Below are 21107 nucleotides of genomic sequence, written 5' to 3'. Positions count from 1 at the left end.
TTGGAGATTCCGAGGAGAACATTCCAGACCTGGGACCAACGAGGATGTAATAGTTGGTGTAGGACAGGCCACGTGTACCGTATCCATGAGGTCACGGCTGTTCTAGGCCCACCAGAGGGCGGGGTGGGGCAGAGGATGAGGCGGGAAGGACTGCCAGTCCAAGCGCAGAGCGCCCTGAAAGGCAGGCAGGGGGTCTGGGCTGCAGTGGCCGGATCCCCAGGCCCTCACGGACTCTGAGCAGGAGTGAGACGCCGGCGTCTGCACTTTGCAGATCTGCTGTCCCTCCCTCTCGTGACGTTCCGTGAGCTCTTGGCTTTGGTGACCTTCTGCCTGTTTCCTGCCCACATGTCCTCCCTCCCCACCCCCATCCAGCTGTATTTATGAAGGGCAAAGAATACCTGGTCATCTGGTCTTAACATCGTCAACATCTGACAGAGCCTTGTGTGCTGGAGAAATGAAAATTACCCGAATGTACTCTGCTATATAAATACCCAAAAAAACAAACAAAACACACCAGGGGCGCCTGGGTGGCTCAGTGGGTTAAAGCCTCTGCCTTCGGCTCAGGTCATGATCCCAGGGTGCTGGGATCAAGTCCCGCATGGGGCTCTCTGCTCGGCAGGGAGCCTGCGTCCTCCTCTCTCTCTGCCTGCCTCTCTGCCTACTTGTGATCTCTGTCAAATAAATAAAATCTAAAAAAAAACCAAACAAACAAAACCAAAAAAAAAAAACCCCAAAACCCACCAGGTTTCCATTTCCTACTCTGTCCAGGTCCAGGGGAGGCCGGCGGGAGAGCAGATCTCTAGCAGCTCCTGTGTCCCCATTCGCCCCGGGGCTCTTTCCCGGCTGTGTCCTAGCCCGTGTCTGTCTCTGCTGCGCTTGGAGGAGACGAGGGGATCAGAGGTGGCAGAGGGGCAACAGGAGAGGCAGGACCGCGCAGCAGCTGGGAGCGTCGGGGAGCGTCTGGTTACTCCAGCCGCCTCTCTGCGGCCTCAGCACAAATCCGGGCACCGGTACTCGAGGTGATCCCGGTGCCGGCGCTCCCTGGGCTGCCCTCGGCTGCCCCGCCGGTGGCCATGGCCCTGCAGCCGCAGCTGTGGGCGCCGCAGGCCGGCCAGGCAGCCCCGGGCCCGTGCGAGACCTAGCCCCAGGACGCGGCCTCGCCTGCTTCTCTCCCCCCCCCCCCCCCCCCCCGCAGCCTCCCTTTCTGGGGAGGACCCCGTGTTCCCAGGCTGTGGCCTAGCGCGCAGCCACGAAGGTAGGCGACCCTTCTTCTCACGGCCCCAGGTGCCCATCACGGACCTATTCATGGGCCTGAGGGGAAGGGCCCCACCCGTCAGGCCTGGACCTGCACCCCCTCCTGGCGCACCACGCGGACGCACTAGCTGTCGGTGAGCGCAGTGCACGGCCCGCTCCTCCGCACCAGAGGCTTCTGGCCTTGGCCAGATGCCGAGCCCTCCACCGCGGACACCGCCCAGCGGCTTCTCCTCTCGCCCCCAGCCGAGGGCTGGCAGCGCGCCCCCTTCAGGTGACGAGGGGGCAGCTGGGGGCGGCTCCCCTCGGGGCCTTTCCGGAGCCCGGGCCCCACCTCCCCCAGGAAGCCCCTCCAGCTGCTCCGCTGAGGGATGGCCCACCCCTTCTCCGCGTCCCGCCGGGGGCGCCCGCGCTGTGCACGCGGCCGGCAGGCGACTGCCCGGGTCTTTCGACTCCAGACCCAGACGGGGCGGGCGGGAGCCCTCCTCGGTTCAGGCCGACTTGGGGGCTTCCGAGCAGGGGTGACGGCTCCCCGACGTCACTCACACAGGCCGAGGGGCCTCTCCCGTGGCCACTCCCCACACGAGTGGCCCTAGGGGTCATCGGGCCGCCGCCCCTCATTGCCCCCTCGAGGAGGGGCAGGCCCGGGCCGGGTGTGCGAAGCCCGGGTTCCGGGAACCCCTCCTCCCGCCGCCGGGCCGCTGAGTTTGCAGAACAAAAGACATACTCCAGAGCGCGTGGAAGGACGTGTATTTCGGGTCTTCACCAGCGTCAAGACAATCTGCCGAACTGAATGACAACCGCTGCTGGGCGGCCTTCTGAAGAAACCCCATTTCCCCCCGACGGGCTCGGCTTCTGGGGACCTCGGGCTCTGGGGGCTGTGGGGCCGCAGACCCTGGGTCGGGAGGGTCCCGCTGGGCCGGGCGCAGACCCGCTCTGCGGGGGGTGGGGCGCGGTCGGGGGCGGCGCGGACGGAGACGTGGTCCCCGAGGGCGAGCACGGTCGCCGTCCACGGGGCGGGAGGGGGCTTCAGGATCCACGGACACCGAGGACGGGCCGAGTCGGGGCGCTCAGGCGGGCTGCAGGGGCGCGGCGGCGCAGCCCACCTTGTTGCTGAAGAGGCGGGAGCGGCTGCGCGCGGGGGCGGCGGGGCGCGGCGGCGGCGCGCACGGGAGGCCGCGCACGTCCCAGAGGCGCAGCGCGCCGTCGTGCGACGCCGTGTACAGCACCTGTTCGTGCACCTGCGGGCGCGGGGCGGCGCGTGGGGCGGCGCTGCGGGGGCGCCCGGGCCGCCCTCCCCCTCCGCGGGGCCCGCAGCTTCGCTCGTGGGCGCGAACGGTACCTACCTGGCCGGCGGCCTCTCCGCAGGGGGAGCCCGGCCTCGGGGTGCGGCGGGCGGCCTTCCCCTCCCCGCCGAGGCAGAGCCCGGGCCGGCGCGAGCGCCTACCTGGATGCAGTTGATGACGAAGGCGTGGCCGCGGAACACCCTCTGCAGCGCTCCGGACTGGGCGTCGAAGGCGCGCGCGCGGGCGTCCCCGCAGCCCGTGAACACTGTGAACACAGGGCGCCGCTGGGCCTGGGCAGGGGTGCGGCGGGGCGGGCCAGGGCCCCTCCGCCGCCTCACCCGGAGGTCATAAGTTTCAAATGGGAACTAGCGGGAGCCCCTTGCAAGGAAGGAGGCGGCACCTTCATTCTCCCGCTGCGTGCCTGGGGACTCACGGGGACCACCCCCTCCCCGTGCTCTGCAGGACCGCGGCTGCTGAACCTGCCCGCCGCTGCCCTCTCCGGGGCTCCTGTGCCTCCTGAGTACCACCTCGGCCCAGGTGCCCTCGCTCAGACCGTTTGGTGGAAGCCTTTGGTGAGGGCTGCTTCCCTGCTCTAAAGCCACTGCCTTGGGGTGGGGGGAGGAAGTCATCTACCCCTCCCTCCCCCTCAACAGCTAAGCTGCCTACTGGGACTAGGACCAACTAGAAATTTGTTCCTTCCCATCCTCAGTAATGAACTTGGCCCTCCAAACAGAGCCTAGACCCTCTGGCGTTCGCTAGAGCGCCCCTGCCCAGCCTCTCCCTGGGAAGGGCCAGGATTCAGCCTTCCTTGCGCCTTTTCCTACGTTAGAACTTAGTTCAAGAGTTCTCAGACTCCAGTGAGCACCTGAGTCACCTGGATGGCAGTTAAGGCGGATTGCTGAGCCCACCTGAGTTTCCGTCTTAGGAGGTCTGGGGCGGGGCCTGCGAGCCCGCTTGCCTAAGCAGTTCCAGCTGCCGCCGATTGTTCCGGTTAGGGACCACACTGAGTGCTGACCACAAGAACTCCGTTGTCTACTTAGGGTCCCAGCCTGCGTTCTCCCAGAAATGGCCCTGGAGCTAGGACTGGAGTTCAAGTACTTCATCTGGCCTAGCATTCTACGAAGTGGGGAGAGAAACAGGAAGGAAGGATGTCCATACAGGGGAGTTAGCAGGTGACTACAGGTGGGGGGCCTCCGAGAAGGTGCAGACCACGTCTCAGAGCCAGACCCCTGGGAGAGGGAGGCAGGTCATTGGTTGAGGGCCTCTCTTGGGGGTGTCAGCTCCCAGCCCTCCTCCAACCTGCTCCTCACGGGAAAACACTCTAGGGCAGAGAACCTGAGGGGCAGCAGAGAGAAGGGCCCCAGGTGTGGTCCCCACAGCATCTGCTGCACCCACCCAGCAGCCTGAGCAAGCCATGGGGGTCCCCAGCCTCAGGGAGGTCTTCCTTACCCTGCTTACTGCTTCGCCTGCCTATTCCCAGACTTGCTGCTGAAGCTACCGGTGAACGGGTCTCTAGAGGGGGGGTTTCCTTCCTGGGTCTCTTCTCTTCCTTTCCTGCTTCCCCTACCCCAACCCAGTGTGGCTGCTGGGCGTCCTGTGGAGGGGAAGGGGGTCAGGACTTAATCCGATCACCCCCCACAGCCTGTTGGCAATGGCCACCGGCCAGTTTCCTTAATAGCAGGCAGCAGGTGGGGCCCATCCCAGCTGCTGCCAAGGGGTGGCGCTCTGGGCGACTTTAATCTTTTTAAACCAGAGGTCCTGACTTGGGAGCAGAGCCAGAATCACACTTAACAGGCTTGGACCCAGGAAGAAGGAAAAAATAATTTTCCCGTGTCAGACACCTAAATCCCGAGGGTATCTCAAGCTCTATTTTCAGAGATCCACATTCTGTCTTCATCTAACACCCGTGCTGTGAAGTCAACTTGAATTTTGTGCTGTCTCCCTCCCACCCATCTGCTCCTTCAGTGTGAGTGTGTGTGTGTGTGAGAGAGAGAGAGAGGGCGAGAACAGAGCAGGGACAGGGGGCCAACAGCAAAACTTAATACTGGGGATTGTTTTGGGAAAGAGATGGTCAGGAACCTGGGAACCCCACTCTCATGTATGTATGGTGAGGTGTGGGAGGTTTGGGGGGGCTTCCTGGAACAGTGTCTGTCTTCTGGGTGTGTCTGGGGTGTGCACATGAGCCAGGCCTCAGGACAGAGCCAGCAAAGCTCAGGTGTGTCAGTTTGAGACCTGTGGGACAGAGAGCTTGTTGCCTATCCGATAAGCCATTCTGCCCTTCTTTCTTTCCAAAATAACCTGATTAATGCTGGCAGCAATATCCCCAGATAAGAGATTTTATTAGTCAGTCTCTCTTTCAGACAGCAAAGAGATGTATGCCAAGTCTTTGGGTAGGGCTTCCAAGAAAGATCTTTAACGGGACTCACTCAGCTAAGAGACACATCCTTTTGCCTTTCCTTCTTCTTCCTGTCTGCCTAAAATGTGATATGATGGCTGGAGCTTCAGCAGCTACCTTAAACTATGAGGCCCCCTAAAAGATAGAAGACGTGTGCTAAAGGCTATAAAGCAAAGTGATCAAAGGAAACTGGGTGCCCGGCAACTTTGTGGAACCATCCATTCCTGCCTGCACCGCCAGCCTCAGAAATTCTACCTGAGAAAAATGAACCACTCTTTCATTCGAGGCACAGTTATCTGGGCTTTCTGTTAACTGTTATCTGCCAAATGTAATGCCAGGTGAAGCCAAACCCACGTGGCCCTTCAGTCTGGTGGGAGTTAAGTGGTGTCAGGGTCTCATTTGAATAATGAGAATATGTCCATGAGACCCTCTTAACCCTGGGGCTCCTGAGCATTTGGGCTGCTTCTCGTTCTTGTGGGGTGAAGCTGGGGAGGAAGCCGCACACCCTTGCTTGGACCTTCTTTGTCAATAACCCTGGGGTGCGGGGGGCGGGGGGGGGCACCTGGATGACTCGGTTGGTTAAGCCTCTGCCCTCGGCTCAGGTCAGGATCCCGGGTCCTCTCTGCTCAGGGGGAGCCTGCTTCTCCCTCTCCCCCTGCTGCTCCCCCTGCTTGGCGCTCTCACTGCTGGCCACCCCAAAGGGCCGCTGAGGCTCAGGAGGGAAGAAGGTAGAAGTAGGGCGCAGAGGCCCCGAGCGCGGGAGGATTTGGTGGGGGCGAGGCGAGAAGGGCAGAGGCAGCGCAGGCAGGTGGGGGCAGCGGGGGGCAGTGGGCCGTTGTCACTTACAGGTGCCCGCGTGGTATCTGAGGGCGCTCACGCTGTGCCGGTGTGCTGCAAACGTGCGCACGCACTCCCCGGTGTCTGCCAGCCAGCACTTGACCGTCCTGTCGGCGCTGCCTGAGTACACGTGCCGGTTCACGAGCTGGGGGAGGAGGAGGGAGGGCGGCGCTGGACCCGGGCCGCTGCCTCAGCAGGTGACTCGGATCCCCCCAGACCGCTCCGTGTGGTGGGGGAGGGGCGCGTGTCGGCCTCCCTGGGAACTGCGGGCCAGCGGGAAAGACCCCGCCGTGGGGACCCACCCAACGGCCCGTTCCAGCACCCGAGAACCCCGCCGCTTTGCCCTCGGCCACGGCCCCCATGGCTCCCCGGCACCGGGAGAGAAGCATCGTGTCGGAGCCTTCCCCTGGCGGGCGGGAGAAGGCCTGGGAGTGCTCCGCGCGCTAGGAGCAAGGGCCACGGAATGTTCGTCCCTGTCGTCAGCGTTTCTCAGCCGCAGTTGCTGCTGAAGAACCGTCAGTGCCTGAAAGTTTCCCGTGAATCCGCCTGTAGCTATGGCCCGGCCGCACCAGTGGTTCCCACGATGGTCCCGGCCCAGGAAAGGGCTCCCGGGGCTGCCCTGGTGGGGAGGGAAGAGCCCTGGGGATGGGCTCCCCCACATCCCGCCTGCCCCAGCTGACCAGAGTGGCTTTCACACCCCTGCTGGGGGTCACAGGAGAGAAGGCAAGGGCCTGGGAGAGAAGGGATGGGGCGTGGGGGGAGGCCCCTTGCAGGAGCTCCCCTGGCGGAGACAGACAGTGTCGGAGTCCAAGGGAAGGGCAAAGACTATTAAAATAATTCTGCAGGTTCATCTAGACCAAATCCCCAGCAGCCAGGACAGTCCCCACCCAGCCCCTCTGGTTAGCAGCAAAGCAGAGGAGAACCAGAAGCCGCGCCAGGAGGGCGGCGGGGAGCCCTGGAGGGAGCTCTTTGTGCCAGTGCTGGGGCCCAGGGACCCCTGGAGGCCTAGGAAAGAGGAGGCCCTTCAGCTGCGGCACCAGGCGGCAGGCCTGGAGCAAGCACAGGCTGGCCCCGGCGTCCTTACCCTGCCTCACGCCTTCCTACCTCGAGCACACACCCGCCCGACGACGACCACACTCTGAGCCCCTTTCCACTCCAGGGCCCGTGGCTGCCCCAGTTTCCCTATAAATTCCTGGAGGACAAGGCTCTGACCAGTCCAGATTGTATTTCCACCCCTGCCACAGCCCAGGTCAGACTTGGCTTTGGGCCATTCACTACAGCAGAGGCGGTGGGATCTCGGGTAACACGTATGGCCTCCTGCCCCCGTGTGTCCTGACCGTCCCCAACAGCCGTCACTTCAGAGGCAGCCCCAGGCCTCCAGGGACCAGGCTTCCCCAACTGCCCACTGAGACTCACGCACCTGAAACTAAGGAAGCTGGTGAGTGTGGCCTGTGGGCTGGAGGTCCCCGTGGGCCCCTGGGCCTCTCCGTGCCACTCAGCCCCCGCAAGGGGGGCCCTAAGCTTCCACGGTGGCTGCGGCAAAGGGACGATGCCTCCTGCTCACCGCACAGTGTGTCCCAACAACGCGGGGCCTGTCGCACTGTGTTTACAAGTGACCAAGAAGCTCCATTTCAAAGTATAAATCACGAGTGCAGAGGCCCGGGAAACGCTCCAAGCGTGTTGTCCTTGGCTGCCTAAGACCTCACTGTTCACTTTGGCTGCTTTCCTGCGAGGACGTCCACGGGGAACAGCCAGGCAGCTCGGGGAGGCCAGAGGACGCCCGAGGCCCATGGGGAAGCACACAGACCCTGACGGGGGCATGTCACAGAGGACAGGACCTGCAAGACTTCCCTCAGCCAAGACAGCTCTGGGGGAATGGGGCTCAGGGGCCATCTCCCTGCTATGCGATCCATCCAAGCAGGCCTGAGCCTCTGCTGTGGAGGGCGCTGGGGCGTGGGCCTCTCCCTGCTCAGCTCCCGGCCGCGGATGCTCTCGGGGTAGGGGAATGAAGCCACCAGGCCAGGCTGCAGAACACAGGTGGGCTCTGGACATCCCGCCTCGGGGGAGAGACTGCCGGAGGGGGTTCCCGCAGCCCCGCAGGGTGCAGGCCCCATCATACCTTTCTGTGCTTCCCCTCACCCGCTGTGAAGCCTTGGGCAAGTGGCTCACCCTCTCTGAGCCTCTCACACGTACAATGAGCACATATGAGCGCAGGCAGCATCTGCTGGACGGCTAACCACAGCGCAAGCTACCAGGCACGCACGCGGCTCACGTCTGGGCCACACCCACTGCTAGTCCACGGAGCCCCCACGACCACCAGGTGGGTTTCACGCTCAGAATCCCTGATCCAGGGCGCCTGGGTGGCTCAGTGGGTTAAGCCGCTGCCTTTGGCTCAGGTCATGATCTCAGGGTCCTGGGATCGAGTCCCACATCGGGCTCTCTGCTCAGCAGCGAGCCTGCTTCCCTCTCTCTCTCTCTGCCTGCCTCTCTGTCTACTTGTGATCTCTCTGTCAAATAAATAAATAAAATCTTAAAAAAAAAAAAAAAAAAAAAAAAAAAGAATCCCTGATCCAAAACCTTGGAGCCAGATGTATTTCAGGAGTTTTGGGATTTGAGCAACACACTCGTGTTTCTACAGCAAAGGAATGCCTAGTCCCAGGAAATGGGGTCAGGTGAGCTCCAGCGAGCTTCCTATCTGTGCGGGCCCGGCTTCACCGCCAAGGACGTTTTGGTGCCAAGCCTTAAAAAAAAAAACCAACTTCATGTTGTAGAACTTTTGGATTGAGGAATGAGGGACCAGCGTTTCTGGGTGGACATAACCTTCCCTTAACACGTAAAGAGACCGGGATCCCTATGTTGACAATGGCTGTGACCCTTGCATCCGTGAGGGCGGGTGTATTTGGAGACAGGGTCTTTGAGGACATAGTTAAGTTAAAATGAGGTCACGGGGTGGGACCTAACCCATAGGACTGGAGTCCTCGTAGGAAGCGGACACCTGGATGCAGAGGGCGACGCCGTGAGAAGACGTCCAGCTACACGCCGACCCCTGGATCTCGGACTTGCAGCCCCAGAGCGGTGAGACCATCTGTCCCTGTCGTGTACGCCATCCCTGACTGCAGCACCCTGTTCCTCGGCCCAGGCTAACTAGGACTCGGGGGAGGGTGGCGGCTCAGAAGGCGACCCGGGGGCGACCCGCAGACAGGGAGGGCCAGGAGGATCTCACCTCCAGACAGATGACAGAGCCCTGGTGCCCCCTGAACACCCGCAGCTGCTCCCCGCTCAGGATGTCCCAGGCGCGGATGGTGGCGTCGGTGCTGCCGGTGAAGGCGGTGTGACTGGGCGTGTCCAGCACGAGGCAGAGCACGGCTCCTGTGTGGCCCCGCAGCGTCTGGTGGCAGCAGCCGCTGGCCACCTGCCACACCTTGGCCGTGCCATCCGTGCTGCCCGTCACCAGGAGCCCCCCAATCTCCTCGGCACAGGGAGCCCCCGGCAGGTCCCAGGGTGCGGAGTAGGCTAGGGTCAGCACGCAGTTGCGGTGGCCTCGGAACTCCTGGGCCACCTGTCCCTTGTCCACACTCCAGGCTCGAGCTGTGCGGTCGTAGGAGCTGCTGAAGAGCTGGTTGTCGGCGACCAGGATCCTGGTGGGAAGAGGGAGAGGCAGAGGTCAGAGCACGCAAGGCTAAGGGCGGGGTCAGAGCACGCAAGGGTAGGGGCAGGGGTCAGAGCACGCAGGGGTAAGGGGCAGGGGTCAAACTTCGCAGGAGTAGGGGCAGGGGTCAGACCACACAGGGGTGCCTAACAGGCCGTCAGGAAGGCCCTTTGTCTGGTGTCCTCTGTGTTCCATGAGCCGGGAGAACCTCGTGGCCGGAGCGGAGCTCTGTGCGCACCCATGGGGAGAGGAGGGGCCTCCCGGGCAGCAAATACTCAGGACTTTCGGTCTCGCTTAGATGAGTACTAAGAACTTCTTCCCAGGAAACACGCGTTTGTCTTCAGTATAGAACTTTGCTTAACATCAAAGGCTCTGTTCACACGCCCCTGTTAAGCCCTGAGCCCCCCCCCCCGACCCCCCGGGGAGCCCACAAAGGGGCGGGGCAGCTGCACCGGGCATGGGTCACAAGTGTGGGGACAGAGCCGTCAATTCCCTGGGCACGGGTTACTCAGTAATGCAATCCAGCTGCCAAGCAAGACTTAGTGTCCACCCAGGACGGTCCATTTGGGACCCCAACCCCTCAGATGTGGGGCGCGTGGACATGTGTGTATGGCGCGTGTGTGCCCAGGAGAGTCGCAACCCCACAGAGCATAATTTCCGGCCTCGATTACCCAGGTTTGCTTTTGAGGAGCTGCTGAGGGTTTCCAGTCACAAGCTGGGCGGCACCCCTGTCCCCTGAGATGTGGCCTCTCCCCGCCGCCCCGTCTCATGGCACGAGACTCCCACATACCCACACCTTCCCCCAGTCACAGTCTTCCTCAAGGAAGGGTGTCGGGAAGCGACCAGCAGGAGGTGGGACGTCCTGCACCATCTCGTGGGCTCACCCCTGAGCCCCTGGGACCCTGCGGGCTCCAGCTAAGGAGGCCGGGGAAAAGCTCGGCCGCGGGAAGGTGACCTTGTCCCCTGAAAGGCAACCCGAGCCAGCACAACACTCGCGTCTCTGCGGAGGGTCGGTACCTCGCTCCTGCCCTGTGGGTGCACAGCTCTGAGTGCACCTGCCAGGTGCCCAGACCCCTGGTCATACTGGACCATCCCTTGGGAGTCTAAGACGGCCACTGCAGGTTACATAAATGGTGTCAAATCGATCTGATCAGCAAAGGAATTTTCATGGCTCAGCTCAGACCCAAATTCAATAAGGAAAGGAAAAATTCAAACGTTGTTGAGGAGGAGGGGGTGGGAAATTTCAACGGCAACATGGAAAGAAGAGGTTTAAAAATACCCTGGGCTCCGTCTTCGCAACAACCCTTTCTGGTTGACCATCAGGTACTAATTAGGCCACTTCCTCTGGAATCAGCCCCCATCAGTAGGAGCTGTGGCCTCTATAGCTTTTCCCCAGGCCTAGCAGTGGGCAGTGAGCTGCCCGGGTCCCCAAGGGGGGCGTCCGGGCTCATCGATGTGTTGGTGGGGCCTCCCTTCCCCGACCTCTGCCTGCCGACCCCCCACAGGCAGCCCATGTCGTGCCTGAAACTCATGCGTCCGGGGCCCCCCATCCTCTGTGCTCCCCGCGGCCTCAGACGCGTCTGCACGTGGGCTTCCCCAGAGAAGCTAAGTTCCTCCAGGGGCAGGGGCCACACGGCCTACATCCCTGTCCCCAGGCCCCTCCCCCCGCCACACTGACCTGTTCACGATGGACGTGTGTCCTCGGAAGACCTGCAGACACTGCCCCGTGCGCACGTCCCACTTTCTGATGGTGCGGTCAGCGCTGCACGTGAAGGCGGCCTCGTCCTCCAGCTGGCAGAAGGTCACGTAGCTCTCGTGCCCTGCGGACGAGGGGAGCCGTGGGCGCGGGGCGCGGCAGCTCTCGTCTGCCTTTCGCGAAGAAAGCAGGGCTGGGGCGTGTTTGAGACGAGCTCAGGATCACCAGCCCATCGGAGGCCGATTTCGGTCTGGGAGGCTCAGGAGATGCGGGGTGCTGGGAGAAACTCAGGAGGCCCCCTCTCTGTCCTCCCGGATCCTTCTGTCCTTTTCCGACTCTCTCTCCCTCCTCTTCCTCCTCCCCCCTTCTTCACCAGTCTGTCTCCAGGTTCTTCCGCTGTTTGTATTCACTCAGCGGCTGAATAAAGCCACTGTCACGGTTACCGAGGCAGGGAGTATAGAGGCCCAGGGCCTTGGCCTTCGGGGCCAGATGCCCGACCTAGCTCCTGGTGCTGCCACTTGAGTCACCGCTGCACACCCCCATCTCCTCGTCCCCGTCTCGTGGGGCGGGTGCGCAGACTGCGTGAATGCCGGACGGCGGCTGTTTGGGGCCGCGGTGATGCAGGGTCCACGCAGGGCCTGCATGGGGAGGGGAGGGGGGAAGAGCTTGGGGGAAGAAGATGGCCCATGCCAAAGCAGGAGGGGGCCCCTAGGGCCGGAATTTAGGCGTTTGGCAGAAATGGTGGATAAGGCTCAGGCATAGTGAGGGGGGAGGTCTAGGGACAGACCGAGGGCCACACGGAGCCGGGGCTCGGCCAAAGGCACCTGTTCGCCCACCTTGTCGGTGCGATGATCGGTGTTTTGACTCTCAGCCTGGCTTATAAAGCAGCCCCGGAAGGACTCAGCTCCCAGTCAGAGCAGGGCCCGTCCTCGTACACACGGCTCTGGTTCAGGGCCGGCCGGCTGGCCTGCTCAGCGGAGCCTGTGACTTTGATCTCGGGGTCGTGAGCTGGAGCCCCACGTTGGTTATAGTTTACTTTAAAAACAACAACAAGGGGCACCTGGGTGGCTCAGCGGGTTAAAGCCTCTGCATTCGGCTCAGGTCATGATCCCAGGGTCCTGGGATCAAGCCCCGCATCGGGCTCTCTGCTTGGCTGGGAGCCTGCTTCCTCCTCTCTCTCTCTCTGCCTGCCTCTCTGCCTACTTGTAATCTCTATCTGTCAAAAAAATAAATCTTTAAAAAAAAAAACAAAACAAAAAAAAAAACAAAAAAACAACAACAAAATCCTTTAAAGTCCTGCATGATAAAATCTAAATCTGCTTAGAATCTAAAATCAGCATTTATGGGTCAGACAGGCCCGTATATGCAAAGATTCTCTATGCCTGGACTAGTTCTATACCTGCACGGACTCTTCTATGTATATTAAAAAAAAAATGTTTCCATCTCAGATGACTTTTTTTAAAATTTTATTTATGCATTTGACAGAGAGAGATAGAGAGCACAAGCAGAGCGGCAGGCAGAGAGACAGAGGGAAGCAGGCTTCCACTGAGCAGGGAGCCCAATGCAGGACTCGATTCCAGGACCTTAGGATCAAGACCTGACCCGAAGGCAGACGGTTAACTGACTGAGCCACCCAGACGCCCCGATAACAACCTTTTATTCCCCCTGATAACGAGTCCTGATAGCAAACTGAAGCTGAGTATATTTGAAAAGAATCCAGAAACCAGGGGTGCCTGGGAGGCTTAGTCGGTTAAGCGACTGCCTTCGGCTCTGGTCATGGTGTTGGAGTCCCAGGATCCAGTCCCACATCGGGCTCCCAGCTCCACGGCGGGTCTGCGTCTCCCTCTGACCTTCTTTCCTCTCATGCTCTCTCTCTCAAATAAATAAATAAAATCCTTAAGAAAAAAAAAAAAAGGACTCAGAAACCAGAAAATCAATTGAATCAAAGGAATGTTATACTGAAGATCCATTTCACAGACAATGATATTGATTAATTCAAATATCCACACGAGTAGGATATATTAATTATGTTAAAGATCACAACTGAATTATAAAATTCTGTCTAGATGTCTGGTATCAGACAGGGATTTTTTTGGGAAAGCTTTTGTTTATTTAACAGAGTGTGCACAAGCTGAGTGCGCAGCAGAGGGAGGGGGGGAAGCAGGGTCCCCACCGAGCAGGGAGCCCGATGCGGGGCTCGATCCAAGGACCCCGGGATTGTGAAGAGTTAAAGGCAGATGCCCAACCGGCTGAGCCACCCAGGAGTCCCCAGACAGGGATTTAGAATCTTCTGGGCAGTTTCCAGCTGATGGGCACTTTTTGGCCCTGGGGTTTTAGCTCAGTTACTCTTGGAAGAACCCAACTCCCTGCGTTCTAAGAAAGAGAATTAAAAAAAAAAAAAAACAGGAAGACATGTTCTCCAGTCTTCTTGGAGAGCATGTACCAGGCCTCTAAGAAAACGTTTGTGCGAAGTAAGTAAACACTGGGAGATGACGCAGATTAGGTTTCCTTAAAATACACGTCAGTTTCAAAGTTGAGGGCAAAATGTTTGGCAAAACACAGCCCAACTTTTTGCCAATCCCAAAATGTTTATGAAATATTTTAAGATTGTCAACAAACTACCCTGAAACCAGAGCTGCCATGGGGGTGCTCAGCGGCGTCTGAGGAGGCCCCTGGCTCCCAGGGCTGGAAGGTAGCCCGGCGCCCCAAGGGCAGTGGGGTGCGGAGGAGCCGGCCCTGCACACAGCTCCCCCACAGTCCTCAACATGGTGGGGGGGGCTGCGCCATCCAGGGGCAGCCAAGCCAGGAGAGGCGTCCGCAGGGGCATGGGCCGCCTCCAGAGTCTGACAGCAAGAAGGCGACCTGCCTTGTGCGTGTATAAGGCGAAGAAAAGCACTGGAAAGCGGAGTGGCCGGTAAGCCGTGGCACCCGTCCTCAGCGAAGCCACAGCCACTAGCCCAGGGATGTGGACCCACTGTACGACGCGTGCAAGTAGGGGAAACGATGTATATGATACAAATACAAATACCCGTAGGGGCACCTGGGGGGGCGCAGCGGGTTAAGGGTGACTCGGTTTCAGCTCAGGTCGTGATCTCAGGGTCGAGGGATTGAGCCTCACGTCGGGCTTGGTGCTGAGCATGGAGTCTGCTTGGGATTCTCTCTCCCCCAGCCCCTCCCTCAACCCTCTCTAAAATAAATAAACCTTAAAAATACGTACGTACACAGAGACATGTATATAAATACCTATAAACAAAGGCTTAAAGAGTCAATAATGAAAAGAATTTCTGCAATGTAAAAAACAAAAAAAAAAACCATCTCTGAAGCTGGGCCAGGCTGACCCTCTGCCCCTCGGGGGCCAGCCCCAGTCTGGTTGAGATTCCGTGCGGCGGCCAAGGGCCTCCCAGGGACAAGCCCTTCCTCTGCATGCTGGGCACCGACTCCGCGTCTGAAAACCCGCGCTGAACGAGCCCCGGCTCGAGCCCAGCCAGCAGAGGCTGCAGAGCGTGTCCCTGACCGCAGTCCACAGACGGTGCAACAGGGTTCACGGCACACAGCAGACAGGGTCCCCCGGGGCAGGGACGGAGGAGGGAGGCTGGGGACAAGGGGGGGGGGGCGCATCCCGTTCCAGGGACCACAGCACCACCCCCGTGAGCTGTTGGAATTGGGTAGAATAAGCAAAAAAGCCCAACTAAAAATAAACATTTTTGAAGGGAGAAAGAATGCAGATAAGATGCAGTTACTATGTTCAAAAGGACATGCTGAGGCTCAGGGTTTTCTGCCAAGGCCGTCGGCCCTCCCCGCCTCCCCACCTCCCCGGCCGCACACCCTCGGCCTCGCTGGAAGCTGGGGGTCCAAGCGCCCCTCCACGTGCCAGAGGAGCCACTGGGCCACGGGCCTCCGGGGTCTGCGACCACAGAGGTGGGCTGACGTGGGCACCGGCCAAGCTGGAACACTCGCTCGACTAACTTGGCATGAAGAGTGGGGCCTCCTTTCCCTCTGCTGTCCCTCTCCTCCTCTCCAGCCTGCTCCCTGCGGCATCCCCTGACCAACCCCCCCCCCCCCCCCCCCCCCCCGCCGCCTGCAGGGCTCAGACAGCTGGGAGCCCCGCAGGAGACCTGGGTCAGCATCTCTTGGCCCACAGCCACTAAAACCTCAAACCACGGTCACACTTCCCTGGAGGGAGGCCTCTCCACAGCCATTTCCGTGCTGCCGGGAAGGCTCCGGGCCTGGCTCCTCCAGGTCTGGGAGCCCTGAGAGCCCCGTGGGTCCCAGCCACGGGTCCGGGGGATCCCCTACACCGTGCCCACCTTTGGCGAGGGTCTTTTTTTATGGAACTGGCCTTGGGCTCCTGTGTAAAGGGTGCCATTTTTGTTTCCTGCCTGGTGGGACTGCAGCTGGGTGTGTGATGTCAGCAAGCCACAGCAGTGAAGGCCACACGTCCCGGGCGTGGAAGGTGTGGCTGAAATTGTGTCTGACAAAGCCATGGGAGACTCAGCCTCCTGCCCCGAGCTCCCAGCCAGGACAGGTGGATGCTCCTGTGGCTGGTGCCACCGCAGGGCCTGTCCTTCCAACCCCGCTCCTCTCGGCCCACACCCTCCACCAGGCAGCTCTCCGGCCTCCTTCTGTGACCTCCTCAGTGGGCACCCACGGGGAGCTCACTACCTGCAGATGCTGGCCGCTGGAGAGCTGAAGAATGAATTACCTGCCTGTGCTTCCGTCAGTCACATCCGTGCTTAAAACAAACTGCATGGAGTGCCTGGGTGGCTCAGTCGGTTAAGCAACTGCCTTTGGCTCAGGTCATGATTCCAGGGTCCTGGGATCGAGTCCCATGTCAGGCCCCCTGCTAATCAGGGAATCTGCTTGCCCCTTTCTTTCCCTCTGCCTCTTCCCTGGCTTATGTGCATTCTCTCTCTCTCTCTCTCTCAAATAAATAAATAAAATCTTTGAAAAACAAGTACATAGGAGATGACTCAGCAAGCCCACTTCTGGGTCTCTACGAAAGAAACGGAAAACGGGGTCTGGAAGAGGTATTTGCACACCCAAGCTCATGGCGGCATTTCTCACCGCATCACGTGGAAGAAACCCAAGTGTCTGCGGCCAGAAGAATGGGCCAAAAGAGGCAGACAGCAGCCCAGTGCGCGGCCTTCCAAAGGAAATCCTGACACCCACAACAGCTCGGGTGAACCTTGAGGACATCCTGCTAAGTGACGTGAGCCTGTACGAGGTCCCCAGAGCAGTCAGATTCAGAGGCAGAACGCGGGATGGTGGGCGCCAGGGCCTGGGGTGGGAGAAAGGGGGTTATTGTTCGAAGGGGACACCGTCTCAGTTTTCCAGGATGGACAAGTTCTAGAGATGGGCCTTGGTAATGGCAGAAGGTTATCAATGGTTACCATCTTCAAACAATACACTTAAAAATGGTTAAGATGGCCAATTTGATGCTACAAGTTTTCTACTAGAGTTAATATTGTCCTGGAGCAGGAGGGAGGAGGGCAGGCTCCCCCCAGAGCCCGTCTGCCCGCGTAAACACGGGAGGACTCATTAGCCCTTCTGAGCCTTAAACGGCAGAATCAGGCCTCAAGGAGCAAAGGACGGAGAGTTTGGGGCTGGCCGGACGCCGTGTCGAGGAGATGCTCTGACTCAGGCTGGGCTTGTTGATGTGAGCCTGGAGGGCAAGGCCACTAACAGGAGCCAGGAACTCTTTACTGACCGGTTTCCCACCCCCCCATAACCTCATAAGACTGGATGACTATTTTATCATCCCAATTCACAGATAAAGAAACTAAGGCATGAGAAGTTAAGTAATGAGATTTGAGCCCAATGCCGCCCAGCTCCAGAGCCCGGGCTCACGACTAGTAACGGGCTGTCCTGCCTCCCTGCCCCCTCCCTGTGGCAGGTAGGGGTCAGGGGTCATCGGGCAGGCACCAGCAGGCTTCCAGCAAACAGCAGGGTGGGTGCCGTTTGTTCACGCGGAATTGAAAACAAACAGCCCCCATCATACCAGGAGATGCTGCTATAGAAGACAAGGACGCTGGTGGCACAGCCCCGGTGGGCTGGAACCTTCAGGCCGGGTCCCTTACGACATGGGAACAGCTCAAGACAGGGACCGTCGTCTTGGGACATGCTGCTTATCTCACTGAGCCAACGGAGTGCCCTGAATGACCGGTACCCGAGGGATACAAGAAAAAAAGGGGGAGGGGATAACTCCATTAAACGGACCCTTCCCTTTACAGAATAATTCCCGTAAGCCTACAGTTGAAAGCCAGTCCCGCTGACTGATAAAAGAGAGCTCCCGAGGGAGGGAAGCTGGGGGGCCCTGGTGACTCAGCCTGCTCCCCAGGACCAAGGGTGACAACTTGCCCACCGAGACCCCACCCACAAGGGACTGTCCTATTCTTCCTTTCCGGCACATCCCTTGGCGTAAACTTTCAAAAAGCTGCAAGATTCACAGAAAAACCTTGGGTCCCGCAACTGCCTCTGGCCCCCTGGAGGAACGAGCAGAGGAGAACGCCCGGCAGGAGCTGCCCACACCGGCCACGCTACCCCAGAAAGCCAGGCTTGGCCCCCCGCCAAGAGGCTCTTCTCCAGAACCTTCTTAGGGGCCCGGAGCTGCAGCAGACACTGCTCTCACCCCAGTCTGGCAGTTTCCACAACGGGAGTAGAAAGAGCCTGGAGTGCGGGGTCAGGAGAGCCCCGCAGATCTGTAGGTTGTCCTGATGCAAGCCGGAGCCACAGAGGGGGCGGAGCTGTCCATGCAATCCCGCAGTGTGACCTCAGGCCAAGTCCTGTAACGGCTCTGGTCTCAGGGCAGAGCCTACCTCACAGGCTGGGTTATCTAGAAAACACTTCGAACACTCCGCGTGCGGGTAAGCAGATCTGAGCCTGCTCAGTCCCATCTATAGACCCGTGTCGGTTCTACCCACGTCACGGTTTTGAGCATTAATTATAATGGATAAAGAAGTAAGTGTATTGAGGGATATTAATAAAATAGAGGATATCAAACAAATGCTAAGGCATTGGTTATTATTTCACTAATACAAACAAATCCTATTGGGGACAGAGCTGGCAAGAACTTGCTTTCCTTGTGGGCCACGCAAAAGACTCTTTTTCAAGTCGAGTGTAATAGTGTGATTTCCGGGTAAGGCTGTCAACCCTTACAGCCGCAGAAGCAGTTCTGGTGGACATGGGCAGCAGTGTTTCCTCTGACAGTTTTCCTTGGAGTGGGATGGCTCTCAACCAGGCCACCAGAGGGGCAGGCACTGTCTCACCAAGACGTGGGGGTTGGTGTCCTGAGGGGACAAGTCCCTGTGAGGGCCACCAAAATGGCTGGGAAGGGGAGTGGCCGGGCATGAGCTGGGAGGTGATGTAGCAGAGCAGGCCTGGACAGGAGCGTGGGCTCTGGAGGCTTGGCCTAGGCTCTCGAGATGCCCGGGGTGCAGAGTCCCGTGCCCACCAGGCCAGAACCGCCCTGGAAGAGGGGGGGAGCTCGACTGGGGAGGTCACCCACCTTCGAACCAGGCCCCCACACTGGACACCGGGCCCAGGAGCTCCCCGGGGTCAGGTGCATCAGATCCAGCCAAAAGCTTGTTAGAAACGCAAATTCTAGAGTCCTACACCAGGGCTCTCACTGGAACTGGGACCTGGGAATTTCTGTCATCTGAAAGCCCTCCAGATGAGTCTTATGTTTGGAAAAGCACTACAATTGGATTATAAACTTTGGACAGATCTTAGATTTCCCAGCCTCAGTTCAGTGCCTGTCAATCTGTGTGACATTGGGGGTGACTTTGGGGGTGGCCAGAGGAATACGTGTTAGTTTGCAACTGACTCTGCCTTATCACCCCCAGCCGCAAGTAACAGCCAATCCAAAATTCATCTCTTCTGGGCTGTGAAATATCCACCAACTGCTTTTATTTAAAAGCAATAGGGTCGGGGTGCCCGGTGGTTCCAGTGTCTGCCTTGGCTCAGGTCATAATCCCAGACTCCCTGCTCAGTGGGGAGCCTGCTTCTCTTTCTCCTCCCCTTGCTTGTGCTCTCTCTCTCTCTCTGTCAAATAAGTAAATAAAATATTTTTAAAAAATGAAAAATAAAACCAATAGAGTCAGTATCAGCCAATAGTGAAGCTGATTTGTACTCCCTGTGCCTACAGGACTTGGAAGGCCTGGGGAGGCCACCCGGGATTTGCTGATTGTGGTGGAAAAAAACCAGGCAGTGATAAATAACCACGTGCAGAACCTTGTGCTCTAAGGGGCTGTACCCACTGCTCAGGGGACACCAGGGGCCGAGCTGGAGCGGGCGCTCACAGCCCCGGCCTGCAGACATGTGACAGGGACCCAGGGTATGAAAGCCGTCCTCCTCCAGTGACTATACACAAATATAAACCCGTATGTACGGACTTGTGAACCTTTCATAAAACAGTATGTATGTCGGGTCGCCTGGGTGGCTCAGCCTGCCTTCGGCTCAGGTCACGATCCCAGAGTCCTGGGATCCAGCCCTGCATCCGGCTCCCTGCTCTGCTGGGAAGCCTGCTTCTCCCTCTCCCACTCCCCCTGCTTGTGTTCCCTCTCTGGCTGTCTATCAAATAAATAAATAAAATCTTAAAAAAACCCCAAACAAACCCCAAACTGTATGTTCCCCTACTATGCATGCCTCCTGCCATTGCATCGTTTCCAGATATGCTAAATCGGTTTAACATCCCCCTTTTGAGAAACTTTGATCCGTCCCCCCCCCCACCCTTCATTTTCCAGCAGAAGAAACAGGCAGGCACGAGAGAGCAGAGCAGAAAGGCCAGATGGGGAAGGGGGCGTTCAAATTTCAACTCAACCCCCCACAGGCTGTGTGACCCGGGACAACTTACTTCCTGCCTCAGTTTCCCTGTCTGCACGAGAGGGCTAACAGCAGTGTGAGGACCGGGCACGGCTGTGCTCGGTGCCGCCCGCACCTCGCAAGCGCCGGTGGTGACCACAATGGCTCCTGGAGGAAATGTCCGGCCAAAGGCCACTCGGGCAGCGAGAGACGGGGGAAGGCGCTGCCTAGCGCGGGGAGTACGCAGAGGTGCGGTTCCGGGGGAGTCTTAAGGCCGTTGTGATCGCAGCGACTTCCTGCACCGGGCCGACAGGTGAAGGGATCCCCCGCGGCGGGGGCACCCCGGCCCCGCGGGCTCCGCACCGCACCCCACCCCGCGCGCGCTCGGCCGCTCGCACGCTGCCCCCCCCCCAGCGCTCCCCCCTCAGGGCCGCGGGGCGGGGCTTTAGGCAGGGTCTGCGGGCCGCAGGGCTGGGGTCCGCGGCGGCGGAGCGGGCGGCGGGGACGGCAGGAGGGCGTACCTTGCAGGAGCGCGCAGCACTGGCCGTCCGCGGTGCTCCAGAGCCGGGCCGTGCCGTCCTCGCTGCCCGTCAGCAGGCGCTGCCCGTCCGGGCTCAGGCTGAGCCAGTTGATGCCCCCGCGGTGGTCGGCGCAGACCCTCAGGGCCGACCCTCCGCCCCCCATGCGGCCGGCGGGGCGGGAGACGAGGAGGCTGCGCCCCGCTACGGAGGGGCGCCCCGGCATCCGCGCGGCGGCTCTCGGCGGCGGCGTCCCGCGGCCATGACCCTGCGGGGCACGGGGTGCGCGGAGGTGAGGCGGGGCCCTCGCTCCCGCGCCGCCCGCGCCGCCTCCGGACCCGCGGACCAGCGGGGGGTGGGGGGCGGCCCGCGGGGACCTCCCGCTCCCGCTCCCGCTGGAGGAGACGCGGCCCCGCCTGCCTCCCTTCCCCACGCCCCACCTGAGCGGGCCGGTCCTCGGAGCCGGGACCCCCGGGCAGAGGCGTCTCCCCGCGCGCCGCAAGGTTCGGGCCTCGTCGCGGGGTCCGGCGGCCGGGGCACCCCGGCAAGCAGAGCGCCCTGCGGCCGGGCGCCGCGCGCTGGGGGCGGCGAGTGTGGAACAATACAGGCCAGCCTGGCTCCTCCTCGGAGACCACCCCCCAACCTGTCCCCTCCCACTTCTCCGGCCGGCGCCCCA

General features: G+C 60.1%; 1 protein-coding gene across 3 annotated transcripts; it reads right to left on the bottom strand.

The window, feature by feature from the left end:
• Positions 1-1802: 1802 nt before the first annotated feature.
• WDR86 (WD repeat domain 86) lies at positions 1803-21107 on the bottom strand. 3 transcript variants are annotated; one of them, XM_046021541.1, is made up of 7 exons: positions 20872-21107; positions 20435-20699; positions 11097-11238; positions 8993-9407; positions 5779-5914; positions 2598-2802; positions 1829-2492 (listed from the first exon to the last, which is right to left on the bottom strand). In XM_046021541.1, exons 2-7 carry the CDS (start codon positions 20655-20657, stop codon positions 1844-1846), a joined length of 1770 nt encoding a protein of 589 aa, XP_045877497.1. In that variant the 5' UTR covers positions 20658-20699; positions 20872-21107; the 3' UTR covers positions 1829-1843. The 3 variants fall into 3 exon arrangements, with proteins under 3 accessions (XP_045877499.1, XP_045877497.1, XP_045877498.1); XM_046021542.1 differs by having other exon boundaries at positions 2182-2492; positions 2699-2802; positions 20872-21100; XM_046021543.1 differs by lacking the exons at positions 5779-5914; positions 8993-9407; positions 11097-11238; positions 20435-20699; positions 20872-21107 and adding exons at positions 3446-3653; positions 3987-5024 and having other exon boundaries at positions 1803-2492; positions 2699-2802.

The sequence above is a fragment of the Meles meles genome, chromosome 10 (assembly GCF_922984935.1).
Source record: "Meles meles chromosome 10, mMelMel3.1 paternal haplotype, whole genome shotgun sequence".
Classification (NCBI taxonomy): domain Eukaryota; kingdom Metazoa; phylum Chordata; class Mammalia; order Carnivora; family Mustelidae; genus Meles; species Meles meles.
The sequence above is the reverse complement of the archived record's forward strand: the minus strand, read 5'-3'. Positions and strand labels throughout refer to the sequence as shown.